General features: G+C 40.7%; 1 protein-coding gene across 1 annotated transcript in view; it reads left to right on the top strand.

Moving 5' to 3' along the window:
- Nucleotides 1-16,932, top strand: part of FNDC3B (fibronectin type III domain containing 3B) — a 297,291-nt gene that overhangs the window by 63,245 nt on the left and 217,114 nt on the right. The window contains exon 2 of the mRNA XM_018553783.1: nucleotides 14,520-14,659. Coding sequence (XP_018409285.1) covers nucleotides 14,549-14,659 — 111 coding nt within the window. The 5' untranslated portion in view covers nucleotides 14,520-14,548. The remainder of the gene's footprint in view (nucleotides 1-14,519; nucleotides 14,660-16,932) is intronic.

The following is a 16,932-nucleotide window of genomic DNA, read 5'->3' as shown; positions in this document are numbered from 1 at the left end:
TGCTGGATTAGTGTGATCCTAGTTCATTTTATTACTTCATTGCTGTGCTGTATGTGTATAGGCCAATGCCAGGGATCCCAACCTGAAATAAGCAATTTCATGGAGGTGTCCCTCTCATTTCAGGGAGGTGCCCTCTCCCCCCCCATCCGCGGAGGGGGGGTTAGGGGGGCTGGGAGAGAGCACCCCACTGAAATGATGGCAGATAGCACAGGAAGCAATAGCTTCTTTGCTATCTGCAGTTTTTTTTTTTTTTTTTTTTAGTATTCTGCCAGTTGCAGTTGTCAGGGAAAAAAAAGGCATAAGAATGCATAGCTAGATTCCTATTGGCTATTTCACTTTGCAATAGCCTATAGCAAACTAGCTATTGCACCCACCCCCTGCTGCTTTCAATCACCAGAAGAGGACCTGATAGAAAAATTCAGGTCCCCCTCTGCTGATTGACAGCAGCAGTGGGCGGTTGCATTAGCTAGTTTGCTATTGGCTTGTGCAAAGTGCAATAGCCAATAGGAATCTAGCTATGCAATAATATGCCTTTTTTTTCTTTTCTGACTGACGGTCAGGCCGCGGCTCCCGATGTCAGAAAAGAAAAAAACACGATCGCAGGGAAAGGTTTAATCTGCTCGATTTGAGCAGATTAAACCTTTCCGGTAAAAAGTGTTCTCTCCCGGCCGGGGATGTGTACTCACCGGCCCAAGCAGCTTCATCGGGTAACGAAGGGAAGGGGGAGGAGTCCAGTGACGTCACGGACATCGACATCACCGGACTCCTCCCCCCTTCAGTTCATTAGCCGACAGCCACTTGGGGAAGGGAGGAGGAGTCACGTCCGTGACGTCACCGGATCTCCAACGGAAGACCCGGAAGCCGGCGGAGAGGTGAGTACGGATCAAAAGAACTTTGATCGATCAAAAAAATTAACGATTAATCGAGGGATTAATCGTTAATTTCCGCAGCCCTAAAAAAAAGGCTTCCCATAGTGTAGTATGTCAGAATAAATTTATTTTAAACGATTAAAAATGCTCTTACAATTAAAATAAGGCAATTGCACATGGATTGTGCCCACTGGAGCTCCTTTCTCTATGATTGCAATGCTCGCATAGATCCGCCCACCTGATGCATTTCGTCACTATTGACTTCCTCTGAGGTCGCAGACCGTCGCCTCAGAGGAAGTCAATAGTGAGGAAATGCATCAGGTTATGTAGATTAAGTGGGAGTTGTACAACACTTGTGAGATTTAACACAGGATTTTCTATATGTACACATTTTATGAGATGTACTAGCACGGTTTTTTTTTGTTCTCCCCCCCCCATGTTTATTATGGTTTATAGTGTCTAGACCATCAGACCTAAGTTCAACATAAAACAGAAGTCATCAACTTGCGCAAAAAGATTGATTGCTTATGGACTATGTATTGATAGTATCAAATGAACTCCAGTTATACTGGTAATTACTCCAGAGAAGATGTATGCACCGATCCTGCATCCTGGTTGGTTGGATAGGGAAACATCCATATAACAGCACTGTGAAGGAAACATAAGAAAACCGGCGCACCGATCTAAGTGCAGTATGAAGTGACTATTTAATAAGGGTAAAAGTAATGCACTTACAGGATATTAAAAAACATCTCACGCATCAGATGAAAGTCCCATCTCAGCTGCTGGAAAGTCCCATCTCAGCTGCTAGGGAGAAAGCAGAGTCCAGTCCAGAAAGATCCCAGGACGCCTGTGTTGGAAGACACAGGCCTGAGTCAGCCACTGGATCAGACCTGTGTCTTCCAGCACAGGCGTCCTGGGATCTTTAATTCAGGTCAGTTAATCGTTCCTCACAGCTGAGCTCCTTCATGCCTCTTATGAGTTTAGTTGCCCTTCGCTGCACTTTCTCCAGTTCCACAACATCCTTTTTGTGAACTGGTGCCCAAAACTGAACTGCATGGATGTAATCTGAGTTTTCGCACGTAGGCGGGCTTGACGCTTGTTTGTGTGTACGTGTCAGGGCGGGGGACTTTTAATTTGTTTTTTTATTGCTTTGATATGTGATTTTTTATTTTTTTATTTTTTTTGTAACAAATTTTTTTAAACCTTTTTTTTTTACTGAACTTTATTGCTATCACATAGGGAGCAAGCAAGCTCCCTATGTGATAGCCAATTTGCAGTGACAGGTCCTCTTTATGGAGACATCAGGGGTCTTAAGACCCCTAATGTCACCTAGGGACCCCCAGAGAAGCTGATGAAGCAGAGAACTGCTTCACCAGCTTCTCTCCGGTTTCTGTACCGGAGAGTGACACTGAATGCAGGAAGTGATGTAATACACATCACTGCCTGCATTCAGAAGAGGAGATCAAACAGAGCTCGTGTACTGAGCTCCGGCCGCAGAGCTGCTGTGCTGGTCCCTGGCTCACAGGATCACCAGCCCAGGATCACCAGCAGCGGCGGCGACGGAGAGGGGGCCCGCACACTCGACCGGATATTACAAGCGGTCTGTAGAGACGCTCGAACGCTTGTATGTAAACAGCCATCGCTGGCTGTTTACATTTAAAGTCAGTTTCCCGCTCGTGCGGCGCCGCCTAGCGGCGGGCACGAGCGGAGCGGGATAGGACATCTAAAGACGCCCACCCGCCCCCAAGAAGCCGCTGTCCGGCCGTTTAATTACAACGGCCGGACAGCAGGTAGTTAAGCCAGTTTTCTATCCAATTACAGATTGAATACTCTATACCTACTGACCTTAACTTATACATTAGCCGCATGTGGGGAACTGTGTCAAACGCTTTTGCAAAGTCCAAGTATACTATATCCACAGGCATTCCTCTGTCCAATTTTTTACTCACTTCCTCATAAAAAGAAAGTAGGTTTGTTTGACAACTTCTGTCTTTTGTGAATCCGTGCTGACTATCGCTTATGATATTATTTTCAAGCAAAAACAATTGCATGTGATCCTTGATCAAACTTTCAAGTATCTTGCCAACTATTGAGGTTAAACTTACAGGTCTGTAATTACTTGGTAAAGATTTTGATCCCTTTAGAAATATAGGCACCACATTGGCTTTGCGCCAATCCATCGGCACCAAGCCAGTCGTTAGAGAGTCTCTAAAAATTAGATACAATAGCTTTGAAATTACATAGCTCAATTCTTTGAGGACACGTGGGTGTAAGCCATCTGGTCCAGGTGCTTTATTCACCTTCATTTTGTCTATATGTTTCTGGACCATATCAATAGTCAGCCATTGTGGTTCGGTAGAGGGTATGGCACTGCGATCCCCATTATGGACTTGAATTATATCATGTTCCTTGGTGTGCACAGAGCTGAAGAAAGTATTTAATAGATTTGCCTTCTCATTGTCCCCAGTTACCAACTCTGAGTTATCTTTTAAGGGGCCAACATGCACCTGTTTTTTTTACTATTGATATAGTTAAATCATTTTTTGGGGTTAATCTTGCAATCTTTTGCAACCTGTCAATCGTTTTGAATCTTTGCAAGCTTTATTTCCTTTTTACATATTTTATTATATTCTTTGTAGCTTTCAAATGACGACAGTGTTCCTTCATTTTTATATTGTTTAAACGCCCTTTTCTTATCGTTTATGGCTTTTTTAACATTGGATGTCAGCCACATGGGTTTTACTTTTAGCCTTTGAAACTTATTGCTTACTGGAATATATTTTGCCGTATGGTTGCAAACAATTGTTTTGAAGCATTCCCATTTTTGTTCAGTGTTTTTTTATGCAAATATTCCCTCCCACTCTAAGTCTTTAAGAGCAGCCCTCAGCATGGGAAAATTTGCTCTCCTGAAGTTAAGTGTTTTTATTTTTCCAGTATGTGAATGTTGTTTACAACTTAAGCTAAATGAAATCATATTATGGTCACTGCTACACATGTTCTTTTATATGAATATTTGTAATAAGCTCTGCATTGTTTGAGATTACCAGATCCAGCAGAGCATTATGTCTTGTTGGGGCTTCTACAAACTGTACCATAAAATTATCATGTAATAAGTTTATAAATGTCCGGCCCTTTAATACTACTGTCCCCGCCCTTGCAGTCCTTTCTATTTGTTTAAGGAGCTGAGTCTCTAGCTCTTCAGTAACAAACTCCAACAATTACCTTTGCGTTATGCATACCAGTATACAACTCCACCCATAACGCCTCAGCACCATCACACTCACCATAAACAAAGTCCTCTTTCACACTCACTTTAAGATCACTCCTCGCATAGAGACAAACTCCGCCACCTTTTCGTTTTACCCTGTGTCTTTGAAAGAGAGTATAACCAGGAATATTAACAGCCCAATCATGTGAAGAACCAAGCCAAGATTCAGCAATACCAATTATGTCATAGTTCTCCTCATGCACCAAAGCTTCCAGTTCTCCCATTTTGCTGTGCAGACTTCTGGCATTGGCGAACAAACAATTCAAGCCATTTTTACATATTATACTTGTAATTGCTGTATCTTTTGCTGTAGTACAATCAGTACCATCATCGCCAATGTTTGTGTGCAATATGGGAATTTCCTTATCCAGCTAGTGGATGACCAGTGAAATGTCTTCAAGAAAAATACAGCAAGTCCAGTTGCCTTAGTTTATTTGCCTTTATTCATTTATTTCTATAAGCCTGAGTACTACTGTACAGAGGATTACAAAAGACTGATATCAAGATTGATTTAGGGCTCTTTCCCTCTTTGCTGTGGTCAAGTGTATGCATTTTACTTAATTTTCAAGTAGAACAGTATTTCATTTAAAATCTGGCTAGTTCACATCTATGCATTGCAGAATAGTGCCATTTTATAACACATGCTGCACTTTTATACATATATGCATGGTAATCAGGCCCAATAAAGTGAATGGCTAATGCACAAAAGGCATTTTGTGTCTTTTTTTTTAATGCATTTGCGCCATGCAAAATCATATAATAATATATGTATTTCACATTAGATCAGCCTTTTTTAGCCTTTCTACCCCAGAGAAACCCTTGGAATACATTTCAAGTCTTGGAGAAACACTGCTAAAGTTATATATACAACTCATAGTATATTTTTCCACAACAGTAAGTTTTAGAAATAAAAGAAAAAAAAAGAATATGGCATACCTAGAGAAGGGATGAGGTTCGGATTCGGCACGCAGTGGGTTTGTAATGAATCCAAGAGGTTTGAGGCGTGCAGTTTTGGCTAAATTAAGGTAAAATTTGCTGGACTGAATTTTAAAGTAGCCATAATACCCTACCTGTCCTTTCAACTGTGGTCAGCAGGGTCAGAATGTGCCTATGTACCAAGCTCTTGCTATAAAAGGGTGGGTTCCCTGCAGCCGTTTGTCAGTATGTGTTAGAGCAGTGTAGGGAGAGCCAACAGTCTGTGCAGGGAGAGTTATGGTGCTACATTGCGCTAAAATGCTGTTCATTGCAGTGTGGTGGGCTACATATTCTTGTGTACCTCCCCCCTCCCTGTGTTTAGTTTCCACAGACCCAACAGTCCTTTTTAAGACTACCATGTTTTTTGTAGTTGCTGTTTAGCTTCTAGGTTCCGATGCAGTATTTTTTTTGCTTTCCTTTCTGGGTTTTTTAAATTTTATTTTACACGTATTTATTTTCTTTTCCTGTTAGGTTAAAAAAATTGGGTTGGGATTTAGTGTTTTAGGGTTGATTTTTGGGGGTGTATTTTATTTTCTGTTGCTAGGAACCCTTTTTTATTTCTGGGTGCCCAGTGTACACTTGTTGCTAACACAGGCAATGCTGCCCTTTGCAGAATATCACCGCATACTTGTGCGATAAAGTAGTGTGCACCAAAGTGCCACATATATTTTTCCTTTATTGCCATTTCTGCCATTAAAGTTAGGCATGGGAGGGTGATCCGGTAAATAAACACTGAGCGGGGGTTAAATAACTTGGCAACTGACCACAGGTATGGGTGAGGTTAACACTGCCAGTGACCATCAATGCAGGGAGGGGGTTAAGGTGCAATTAAAAGCATAGCCACTGATGACCAATGAAGGAGGTTTGAAATGGCACTGCCACCAAGCAGCATTATTGTGGTCACTGACTCCTATGCTGGGGGTTATTATTGTGGTCACTGGCACCAATGTTATGGGTTATTATTGTGGTCAATGGCACCAATGTTGCAGATTATTATTGTTGTCACTGGCACCAATGTTGCAGGTTACTATTGTGGTTACTGGCACTAATGCTGGGGATTTTTATTGCAGCCACTGACACCAATGCTGTCAGTTATCGCAGTCACAAACACCAATGCTAGGAGTTTCTATTGCTGGCACTAATGCTTTAAATGATAGTGCATAAAATCATGTGTAAACGATATCCTGAAATTGGGCAGGCTTTAACTGCCATGTTTCACCCCTCTCAAATCCCTGGGAGTTGTACTTGGGCGAAGTGAGATTATTGAGGACAAGGTTGTTCTCTGGTGCAGGCAGTTTGTGATGAATAGGTTCAAAACTAGCCTGAATTTTAAAGCAGAAGTTCCCCCCGTCCCAAAGACTTAAATGGGATTCGTCGCAAAATTTGGGCTCAATGTACACCTTAGTTCCGAGTGATATAAAAACATGATTTACCATGCTATCAAGCTTTAATGGCCCTTCTAATGTTCTTTGCATTGTGTTGAAAATATACAATATCATAGGTAGAAAATGAACTGAAAACTAACCATCCAAAGTTATCACTGTTGATATTTTCATGTGTACGTAGCTAGCTCTGTTTGCTATATGCTTCTTTTTCATTACAGTATTACATCGCAAAGAAAAAAATTTCATAGCAAGGCATTTTCAAAGTGTTCCACTGTATTTCTTACAATTCCATTACTCTCGTTGCTCAGTCAGTTTTTCTTCATATTGTTTGTGACGCATCATAATAGACATTGCTCTTTTAAAAGGATACTGCACAGTATCAATCTTAATAACACAAAAGAATGTCATATTAGCTGAAATGCCACTGGGCCTCATATGATTGTGTTAGATGTCCAATCCAGACTTTATAAACCCGAAATGACCTCCTGTAATCATGTGTTGTACTGTGGATGCAAGACATACAAAAGCAGCAACTGGATGGGAGATCGCTTCTCTGTCATCATAAAAACCTGTCCTATGTTTTAAACAAGGCTTTTGTACGTATTTAAAAAATACAACCATACCATTTATATAAAAAAAAAACCTCCAGCATAGAAATATAATGTCTTCCAACAACAAGTAAAGATCTAAATTTGGTACAGTTTGGGCCTGTGGCGATGGGCTCGTGTTAAATGCATTCGTTTGAGATGCTTCTGGGATCATTCAAAATTCATTCACAGATGTATTGGACCTGTAGTTGACCTCCTTCTGCCCTGCATTTGACTTGCTTCAAGTGGACTTTGCATTCCCTTAGACTTGTATGGAAATGCAAAATCAATCTGTAATGAAAAAAAGCCCATCCACACAAGCCCTAAAACTTACCTCATCTTGCACACTGGTAAAAAAAAAAAAATAATTCTACATTACTTCTGACCAAGTTTCCCTTCACACATAAGTGCTTTGTTTCATCAAATTATTACATGGTATACACAATTTCAATCAGTTATATAAAATAAAGAACATCAGTATATATTGGGCAGTAATGTAAAGCAAAAGCAGTGGCAAAGAAAATATATAAAAGTGTCAGCTTGCATACTGGGTCTTATTCTTTTGCAGAGCCTCCAGGAGTCCTGAAAATCAGAGCTTTGAGATACAACTAGATTCCTGTTCACCAGCCCTGCATCACCTCTGTTATTAGTAAGCAAGGCCACGCATTAAAGTGATTGACCAAAAGTGAAATTGGGAAGGGAGAGGCGTAACTGGTGACTACATGAATTGGAGGAATTTTTTATTGTACTGATTTTGTGCCTTCAGTCGCACTGTACAGAGAAACAGACCAAGCTTACAAAATAAATTTTTACTGGCACATTCATGTTATCCATTGCCATAGATTAATTTCAAAGTCAACCTGTACTTTCCTATACTGAGAAAAGTAGCAGCCTCCATTTAACAGGAGGGACCTTAGGGCCCTACCCTGTGCTCCCTACTTCTCCAACTCATTGCCAGGCTGCTCAAAATTTGAAACTTAAACAGGGATATGAATGCCCCTCGCCTTCCCCCCATGACTGGTCATTTGCCACTCAGGTAGCAATTGTGCTTTATAGGGAGGCAGCGTGAGTCAAGTGTTCCCCTGTACGTATTTGGAAGTACCTAGTACTTCTCACATGGCTCAACAGTGAAGAAAAATGTTGAGTGCCGTCTGCTTAAAGTCTAATATAAAATGAATCTTTGCACAATAGAAAATAAAAAGAGTAATGACGATGTTTTTAAACAACAGATTTTTTCTTACTACAGTCTAATCAGTTTAAACGTATGTAGGATAGCGAAGGGAAAGGTTAAAACCCCTGTCAGTTTGACCTTTTTTCCCTGTCCCAGAGACAGAACAGGAAGGTAGATTAAATTTCTACAGAAAGAAGAGAATTTACCATAGACAGTTGGCACCAGAGCAGATGCCTCATTGGAAGATTTCTTCTCTATTCCTGTTCTGGTGACAACTGTAAACGTTTGTATTTCCCATCATTTGTTGCCAGAGACAATGTGGTCATCAGAACAGAGAGAGTGACTCTACCTACTTAGGACATTGACAGTAATAAAAACTTGACAGAGGTTCAGATCTGTCCCACTTGATTCAAAACCGAAAAAAAAAGTTTTGGCTACATTTTAAGAGATTGTTTTTGATTAGCTGTCATAGGTAGGCATTTTGCACATTTTAATTGTTAAGTAAGTTGCTTTGTAAGCACGATAGTGTCACCTAGAATTATTTTATGAGAATAAACCCTACAATAAAAGGAGTATGACATCTTGGTTCAATTGTTTCCTTCTTCCTCACTAGCTTGTTGGGCCAGCAGATGTTTTTAATAACTGGTACACATTTATAAATAAGCTGTACTTCGCTGCATTTTAAATTGAAGCCGTGTTTAGTATAATTCTTGCATAACAGCTACATTTTATTCTTGCATAATTCCAGTAGACATAAATGAATCAAGAATAAATAAATCCTAGTTCAACCTAATTAGATTTATAGATGGTAGATATGTTTCCTGTACAGTTTTCTTAAACGATAAGTAATAAATATAATTTAATAATAGATGTCTGTTTGTAGATAATCTTTAAGTGAGACATTAAAGGGTTATTAAACCCTCGTATGTTTTTGCATATATCTACTGCTAACAAGCAGTAGATATATGCAAAACGATGGAAAAAAATAGCTTTTTCAAAGGGTTAATACTTACCTGTGTCTCCGCCACACGCTCCGGTCCGAACATCTGAAAATGTCTCAGACGGGCGCATGCGCAGTTCAGATGTTCGACCGGGAGACAAGGAGAGACACAAGGTAAGTATATGGAGCAGCATGCGCCCACAGAGACTCCGTGGGACATGAGAAGAGGAGGACAGAGGAGTGAGCGCTGGATCAGAGACCCGCACCAGCGCTGGAGGGACAGCTAAAAACTACAGGAAAGAAGATGATTGGGTTAAGAGGCATCATTTAAGGTAAGTCCTTACATTAGCACTGTGGAAGGGGGGAACGTTAGCCTTTAAAGGATAATTAAAGCCTCCGTTTTTTTTTGCATATATCTACTGCTAGCAAGCAGTAGATATATGCAAAAAGTGTAAAAAAAACCAACAAAAAACCCCGCTTTGAAAAGGGTTAATACTTACCTGTGTCTTCCCCGCGCGCTCCCGTCTAAAAATGTGAAAATTCTCGGGTGGCCGCAAAGCATCTTGGGACGGGTGTATGCGCAGTTAACATTTTCGGCCGGGACGCGAGGAGAGACACAAGGTTAGTCTATGGACGCGTGCACCCGCATGCAGACACATGTGGGACAGGAAGTGCCAGCAAGCTCAGAGGAGTCAGCGCTGGATCGGAGACCAGCCGCAGCGCTGGAGGGACAGATGAAAAGGATAAGAAAGAAGATGATCGGATTAGAAAACATAATTTAAGGTAAGTGCTGACATTTACATTGGGGGGAGGGAAAAACATTTTGACTTTGTCACTTTAAACACTAGATTTAAGTTACAGTTAAAAGGCATATATACTGTAGGATCTTTTATACCTGTCAAAAAGATTTTTATTTCAGTCCAGCCTTTCATGAGATGTATTTGTTGCTGGCAGACCACAAAGGAATGTTGGTGACCTTTCTTTTCTCTCTGCAGTTAAACAGCACAGCTTGGTCACCTTCACGCCTCCAGTCTGTTATTGGACAGTGAATGAGAAGTGGCACACTTATGAGTTCATCCCTCTGCTCTATACTTCTGTCAGTATTTTCCTTGTTGACACATGTCGATTTATCACACCCAAATGACAGCTTGTGCTGCCTCTTTCTGTCGTAGATGATGAGTCTACTGTAGAGGATATTACAAGAGGCTGATACAAAGTCTAGTTAAGATGCTTTAACTAGTTGCATTTCAAATACATTCAATGTTGTTGTTTTTTTTCTTTTTTTTTAAAATACCCACATTACTTTTATTTTTTTAAAGGAAGCCTGTACTTTTCCCATGCAGGACAAAGCAACAGATTCACTTAGTCCTCCGCCACAGCATATATTTAACTTCCTTTAACTCCCCTGATGCTCATTTCAGCCACTTGGAGTGATGGAATGTCCTGTAAAAGCTATGAGTTGCTGGATTTGTTGCTTTGACAGGGCTTTGAACATGATTGGCTTGGTGCTGTCATATAGAGTCAAATACTCCTCCATTCCTGGAAGTACTGGATATTTGCTTCATTTTGTAATGCTGAATGTAGGAGGGAGGGGTGAAGAGAGTATATGCTGGGTAGGTGTTGGGGAATAAAGAGGACTTGTTGCTTTGCCGTAATTGAGCAAAGCGCAGGTTTCCTTTAATCTTGTTCTTTTGTTTTTGTTTTCAATACTTCGTGCATGTCATACACTACTATTTTACAATAGATGTAAATGCCACTAATAATATTGTAGTCAATGTGCTACCAAACGTTATCGGTACAATGTGGCATCCACGTATTAAAAAACATATTTAAGTATAGACCAAGCCAAAAGTTTTTCGTAGTTTTGGATAGAGTGGGGAAGGGTTAGTACCTCTGTCAGGCTTTACTGCTATCCAGAGCTCTATCAGAGAGTCCTGTCCTGAGGAAAATGTTTTACCAGATATTAAGTAAGGGGAACCCTCAAACAGCAACATGGACAGAAAAAAACTAACTTTCTTATCTTCTGCTAAAGCTGTTGTCAGTGGACAGGAAGTAAGGGAAACTGTCTTTTCAAATCAGGAGTTAATGGAGAACTAGGGGGTGAGTGAATTACACTCATCCTCCTAGATAGAGCCAACCTGTCACACATCGGCTCTATTGATCGGGAAGTGACTGAACACATACCGCCACTCGCTCACTTCCCGATCATCTCCCTGCAGATAGCGGTGACTGTCAATCACCTCTCCTCACAGGGATTCTCCCCCCCCCCTCTCCGATCCTCCAGCGCTGACTGGAGGGATTGACAGGAGAGGGGGCGGGCACAGCTGGCTCTGCCACTAGATAGGCAGAGCCAGCTGTCAATCAGCCAGCAGGGTGGATCTCTACAGTATTGTTGGGATCTGCCCCGTCTGCGGTGCTCTCAGCATATAGCAGGCAATGGCCCGCTATATACTGAGTTTTATTAACATTCTCCCATGACCCTAAAGAGAACTATGGGTGAAAAAAAAGGTTACCCCTTAGTTCTCTTTTAAATCTTAAAAATATTTAAGTATCCTAGCTATTAATAAAAATGTAGCTTATTTGTGCATCACTCAGCTCTAGATCCTCAAATCATCTCTGAATGACGGGAGTGAGCTTGGAGCGGGGCTACTTTACAACACCCACAAGGACCAAGGAGAACAAAAGTAGCCACCCTCCAGAAGGAAGGACAGTGTCATCATGAATTCTGAGATGATTTGAGGATCTACAGCCGGGTGATGCACAAATAAGCAACAGTATTGTTAATAATTAAGGTACTAGAACTCCTTTTTAAGATTTAACATCTGAGTTAAGTGTCACTTAAACCAAGACCCCGTGAGCAGTAAAAACCGCACAGGGCTTTTTAACCTTCACTACCGTGTCATAGACATAGTTACACTTTCAACTGGATGGCAAAAGTGAGTCTAGAATAGATAAGTTGTATTTATGGGAAATTTGAGCATAAGAGAAAAAAAAGCTGGCCATTGTTGTCCTCTGCTGAAGTTTGCCTGGATGCCAAACTGAACCAATGTTTTCAATACTTTGAGTTGCTGACCTAGAATGAATAAATAACCCGAGTTCTGGTTTCACTCTGACCTCTCTTGCTTCATTCTTGCCCCGGGTTAGTCACTCAAAGTATTAAAGCCAGAAACAGCCAAGCAACTAACATACACTGTCAGAGGATGGTCAATAATTGCAACCGCCACATTTTTGTTTTCTCATAGGGTTTTCAAATACCAGTTATTAGGCCCAATAGGGTTCCAATCAAATACCAGTTATTAGGCCCAATAGACAATTTTTGACCAAATCTGCTGATAAATGGGACATGCTTGAATATGAAACATGATGTATGCATCCCCCAGAAGACCACTGCTCTTCTACCCATTGCATTCTGGACACGACTCTGCTGGGGTACCACCTGTCAACATTAGACCAACTGGTCATCTTTTTTGCATGACCTAATCTAGATCAATCTGCACCTAAACCTATTTAGTGTTTGATGTACATAGTATGTCTCTATGTATGCGGGAGCCACAGATCAGATTGCTGGACATGCAACACGACTGTTGATATTTTTCATGATAGTTTATCCGCAGTCTAAGTGGATCTGTAATACCTTCTGTACAGATGCATGCTGTGTGCAAAATAATGTTAAAAATAATGAGTTATTATATACAATTTAAATTAAAGAAAGTATATATTCTATTTTACTAAATATTTGCATAAGCAATGTATACATTTTGTAGTTGAACTTCACTACTTTTCTAAATTTAGATTCATCAAAGGATTAATAAATGGCATTTGCTTCTCCAACTCCCACCCGTGCTGCAGCAGCAAGACCTGCCTGGAGCCACTAACTACATCCTAATACATATGTTTCAATGACGAGCAGTTTATAAGCAGTGTGTGGAATGTTTAGGAAAAGCAGCTGTGGACATTGAGGATTAGTTCATCTGTAAATCGGAGCATCCATCCTGTTTAAGCATTTATCGCTGTCCCCATTGCATTGAACATATTTTGATTTTCACTATCGCAGAGCAACAATCCATCATTTCCCCTTGCAATGCAAGTGCCTCGAAAGTAACATGTGTGATTTCACTCTGCTGCAGAGACAAAGCGACAGTTTCCAGACTATTTGTTGCTAGATCAAGCAGCTGTGTACATTCTTCTTAGTTTGGGTCATGTCTCAGAATATTTTCCGCAAGAGCAGGCATTGCTACCTTGCTAGCCATGTCTTTCATCCTAAGAGGCCTGGCATAGAGTTCTCATTTCATAAACATTTATTCTTATTGCTTTTTTTACAACTGTTCCTCGTCTGTGGTCAAGGCTGGGTTGATAGAAGTGACTTGATGTACTGTACTGCCATTAGCCATACCTATCTCATACCCTGACTCGTGATTTGAGCTGTAGGCCTGGTTTATTTACTGTAAGGATAGAACTCACAATTTGTTTAGTGTTTTATGGCCTCAAGGCAATTGTAGTGACCTTAAACCGTTGAAACTTAACTTAATACACTGTAGAAGAATGGCATCCAATCAAGCTTCTTTACATTTTTTTTCTGTATCCTTCATCAACCTGTAAGAAGTCAACTGTTACCAGTATTTTTAAAAGGGACGCTGTCGATGGCAAAGAAAACAGCATTGTAAAATTAAATTGAAATACTTACCATTAGCATGTAGATTGACTCAAATCTTCGCTCCCTTGCACAGTGGGTAGCGTGTCCCTTTAGAGCTGCAGTAGTGTTGTAGTGTCCAGGGGAGCAGTAGACAGACATATGTTGGATGCTGACTATCCCACTGGCGAGTCTTGCTCTGGGAGAAGATTGAAGTAAGCCTACATCCTGATGGTAAGTATTTTACAATGCTGTTTTTTTATCCTTTTTTTATGTTGGTCGTGACAGTGTCTCTAAGACTACTGAAAGCTAGGTTTCAGCTGACTGATTTGTTGTACTGCATACTATTTTATTATACAGTATTTATCAGTAAACCTTGCTGTCTTTACAGACCTATACCAATTAAAATAGAATGCCAGCCAACTGTTTTTTTTCTAGCTTTGGATTGAGTGGGAAAGGATCTCTGTCAGATCTGTCTCTGTTGGAGACATCCACCCTCACAATTTTTTTATTGCATGTCTCAAACCCATATATATGACAAATAGTGGCATTGCCAGGTATCATTGGCAGTATTTGGAGTGCCTCGGTTTTCTGACTACTGCCAATATCATCATAATAGGCTGTAACAAAAATAGTCTGTAACTCTGTAATGTATTAGTGTGTAATCATTATTTTCTTTTGGCAATTTTAGGAAGGCAGCTGAGAGAAAGTTCTCCATGAATGTACGTCACAATGATGATGACCGACCAAATCCCAGTGGAACTGCCACCCTTACTGAATGGGGAGGTAGCCATGATGCCACATATCGTAAATGGAGATGGGTCACAGCAGGTTTGTAATGTTGATTGCAATTTACATATTAACATTGCTAGAAGAGGGAAGTCAACTTATGTCACCTAAATCAGTATTGCTTTAACTTATTTGTTCTCTCCTGTCACCAAAAGGGTTATGCCATTTAAGTGTATGGCAGGGTAAAATAATGAAAAAATGCAGTACATGTGTAATATGTGCACATTTTTTTGTAATCCATTGTAAGACCTTTCCAGTACAGGAAAATACCTGTTGATCTGCAAGAAATACACTCTGCTCCTAATACCTGGCATGGGCTAATAACACACAGCATTGTAACACACAGTGTGCGCTAAGTGTTGTCAGCCCAGCTCAGTTTTCTTTTGCTAAACTACTCAGACCGATCTACTCTCTTATCTCCCCAACATAATGGCTAATCATCCTGTAGTTCCAAGATTAGAACTGGGAAGGGTTAGTTACTTTCCTTGAGATTACACAGGAAGTGAGCACTGGAAACAGGGCTGCTTTGAATTTCTGACATAAACAACGGGTATATTTTTTTGTACTTAGCCAACAGATATAACTAAATGCTTTTAAATGGTACCAAAGGGGAGCAAGTAAGAGAAATGTATTAGGGTTTACACTTTATCTATTTTAATTAAAATTACATTTAAATACAGCAAGATGAAATGTATATTGGAAATCAGTGTTATAAATTCCGACTCCAGACAAAAGTTTGCAAAGACTGTGAAAAGCTTAGAACTAGAGGTGCACCGAAATGGAAATTTTAAAACCGAAATAAAAAAAATTGTCAGGTCGAAACTGATACCGAAATATTTTTTATTTTCATTTTTTCAAATATTTTATTTTCATTTTTTCAAATATTTTATTTTCATTTTTTTATAAACTTTTTAATTTTTATATTCGCTGAGTGTGTGTACCTTGCTCTCCTCTCTGACACACTGTCACAGGAGGCTGAGCGAGCGGTGTAGGAAGGAGAGCTCAGCCTCCTGTGACAGCGCGGCCTGTCTCCGCCCACACACTGCTCTGCCGGTGTGGGAGGAGACGCCGGCCGCTCACAGCGCTCTCCTCCTGCAGCGCTCGGCCGGCTATCACAGTTTCTCTCCTTCCCGCTGGAACGCAGAGCAGCGCCCAGCGGGGAGGAAAGAAAGCATGGATGCGCCGATGTATCGGCAGGAAAATTGCACTTTCGGCATTATGCCAAAAGTAGCATTTTCGGCCGATATGTTTCGACTGCCGATATATCAGTGCATCCCTACTTAGAACTTCTGTCAGGGTTTTATTGCTGTCTGAGATTCCCCCTCACTTTATATCATGGTGACACCCTTTAATACCTTGACATACAGGGACAGGAAGGGCAAATCTCTCCCAAAAGGTCACAGGCAGCTAAAAAAACTTGACAAATGTTATAACTGTTCCCCATTCTACCACAAAAATTTGCTTTTTACTGTTATTTGTGCCTCCATGAAGGATATTTCCCACCATGACCTTTCCTGGTGAGAGACAATATCCTCAACAGAGTCACCAGGGGCAGCAGTAAAACCCTAACAGGGGTTCTAGCCCTTTTCCCCCCTGTTTTGTATGAAACTGGGCTTTAAATTACCATTTCATGTAAAATACAGAAGCACTCAACACACACACACACACACACACACACACACACAACTTCCCATTCCTTTAAAAGAACATGATATCTGACATGGTTCATAGTAAATTTCCCCTGAGCATGGCAGCTACTTACTTATCAGTGATTTGCCTCCAAAAAATAGCTGCCATGTCAATGTCTTACAAAAATATTGTTGTGTATAGTAAAACCATATAATAAGAGCTAGTCACACTTGGAATATTCCTAGAGATGAATATTAGGCCAGCTTCACACCAATGTGCCATTCATTTGAAATTGCACCCCAATATACCTGTGTATAGCACCCCTGATGTACCTGTATTGCAGCACACCACAACACACAGTACCAGAGCTGCACAATGCTTTAAAGGTTATCTGTATGAAAGGAATGAGGAAAACACAGCTTTGGTTATATATACAGTTTAAATTATTATTTTAACTATGCAAGCTTATTTATAATATGTATATTTGAGGCATTATATAGCTTCATTTTTCTGAGTCTGACTCTTCATCTTGAGTACTGATGAGCCTGGGCTTGGTACAAACACAGTTTGCCTGGGTTCATCCAAGCCTGCTCAGAACTGTGACAGCCAACCCCTCCGCCCAGGCCCAGTGGTGGCAAGGGGCATTTCCCTACCTGCAGCTATACATTACAAAGGAGCAGGGAATG

This window comes from Nanorana parkeri, unplaced genomic scaffold (genome assembly GCF_000935625.1).
Source record: "Nanorana parkeri isolate BGI_ZX_2015 unplaced genomic scaffold, ASM93562v1 scaffold129, whole genome shotgun sequence".
NCBI classification, from domain to species: Eukaryota; Metazoa; Chordata; class Amphibia; order Anura; family Dicroglossidae; genus Nanorana; species Nanorana parkeri.
The sequence above is the reverse complement of the archived record's forward strand: the minus strand, read 5'-3'. Positions and strand labels throughout refer to the sequence as shown.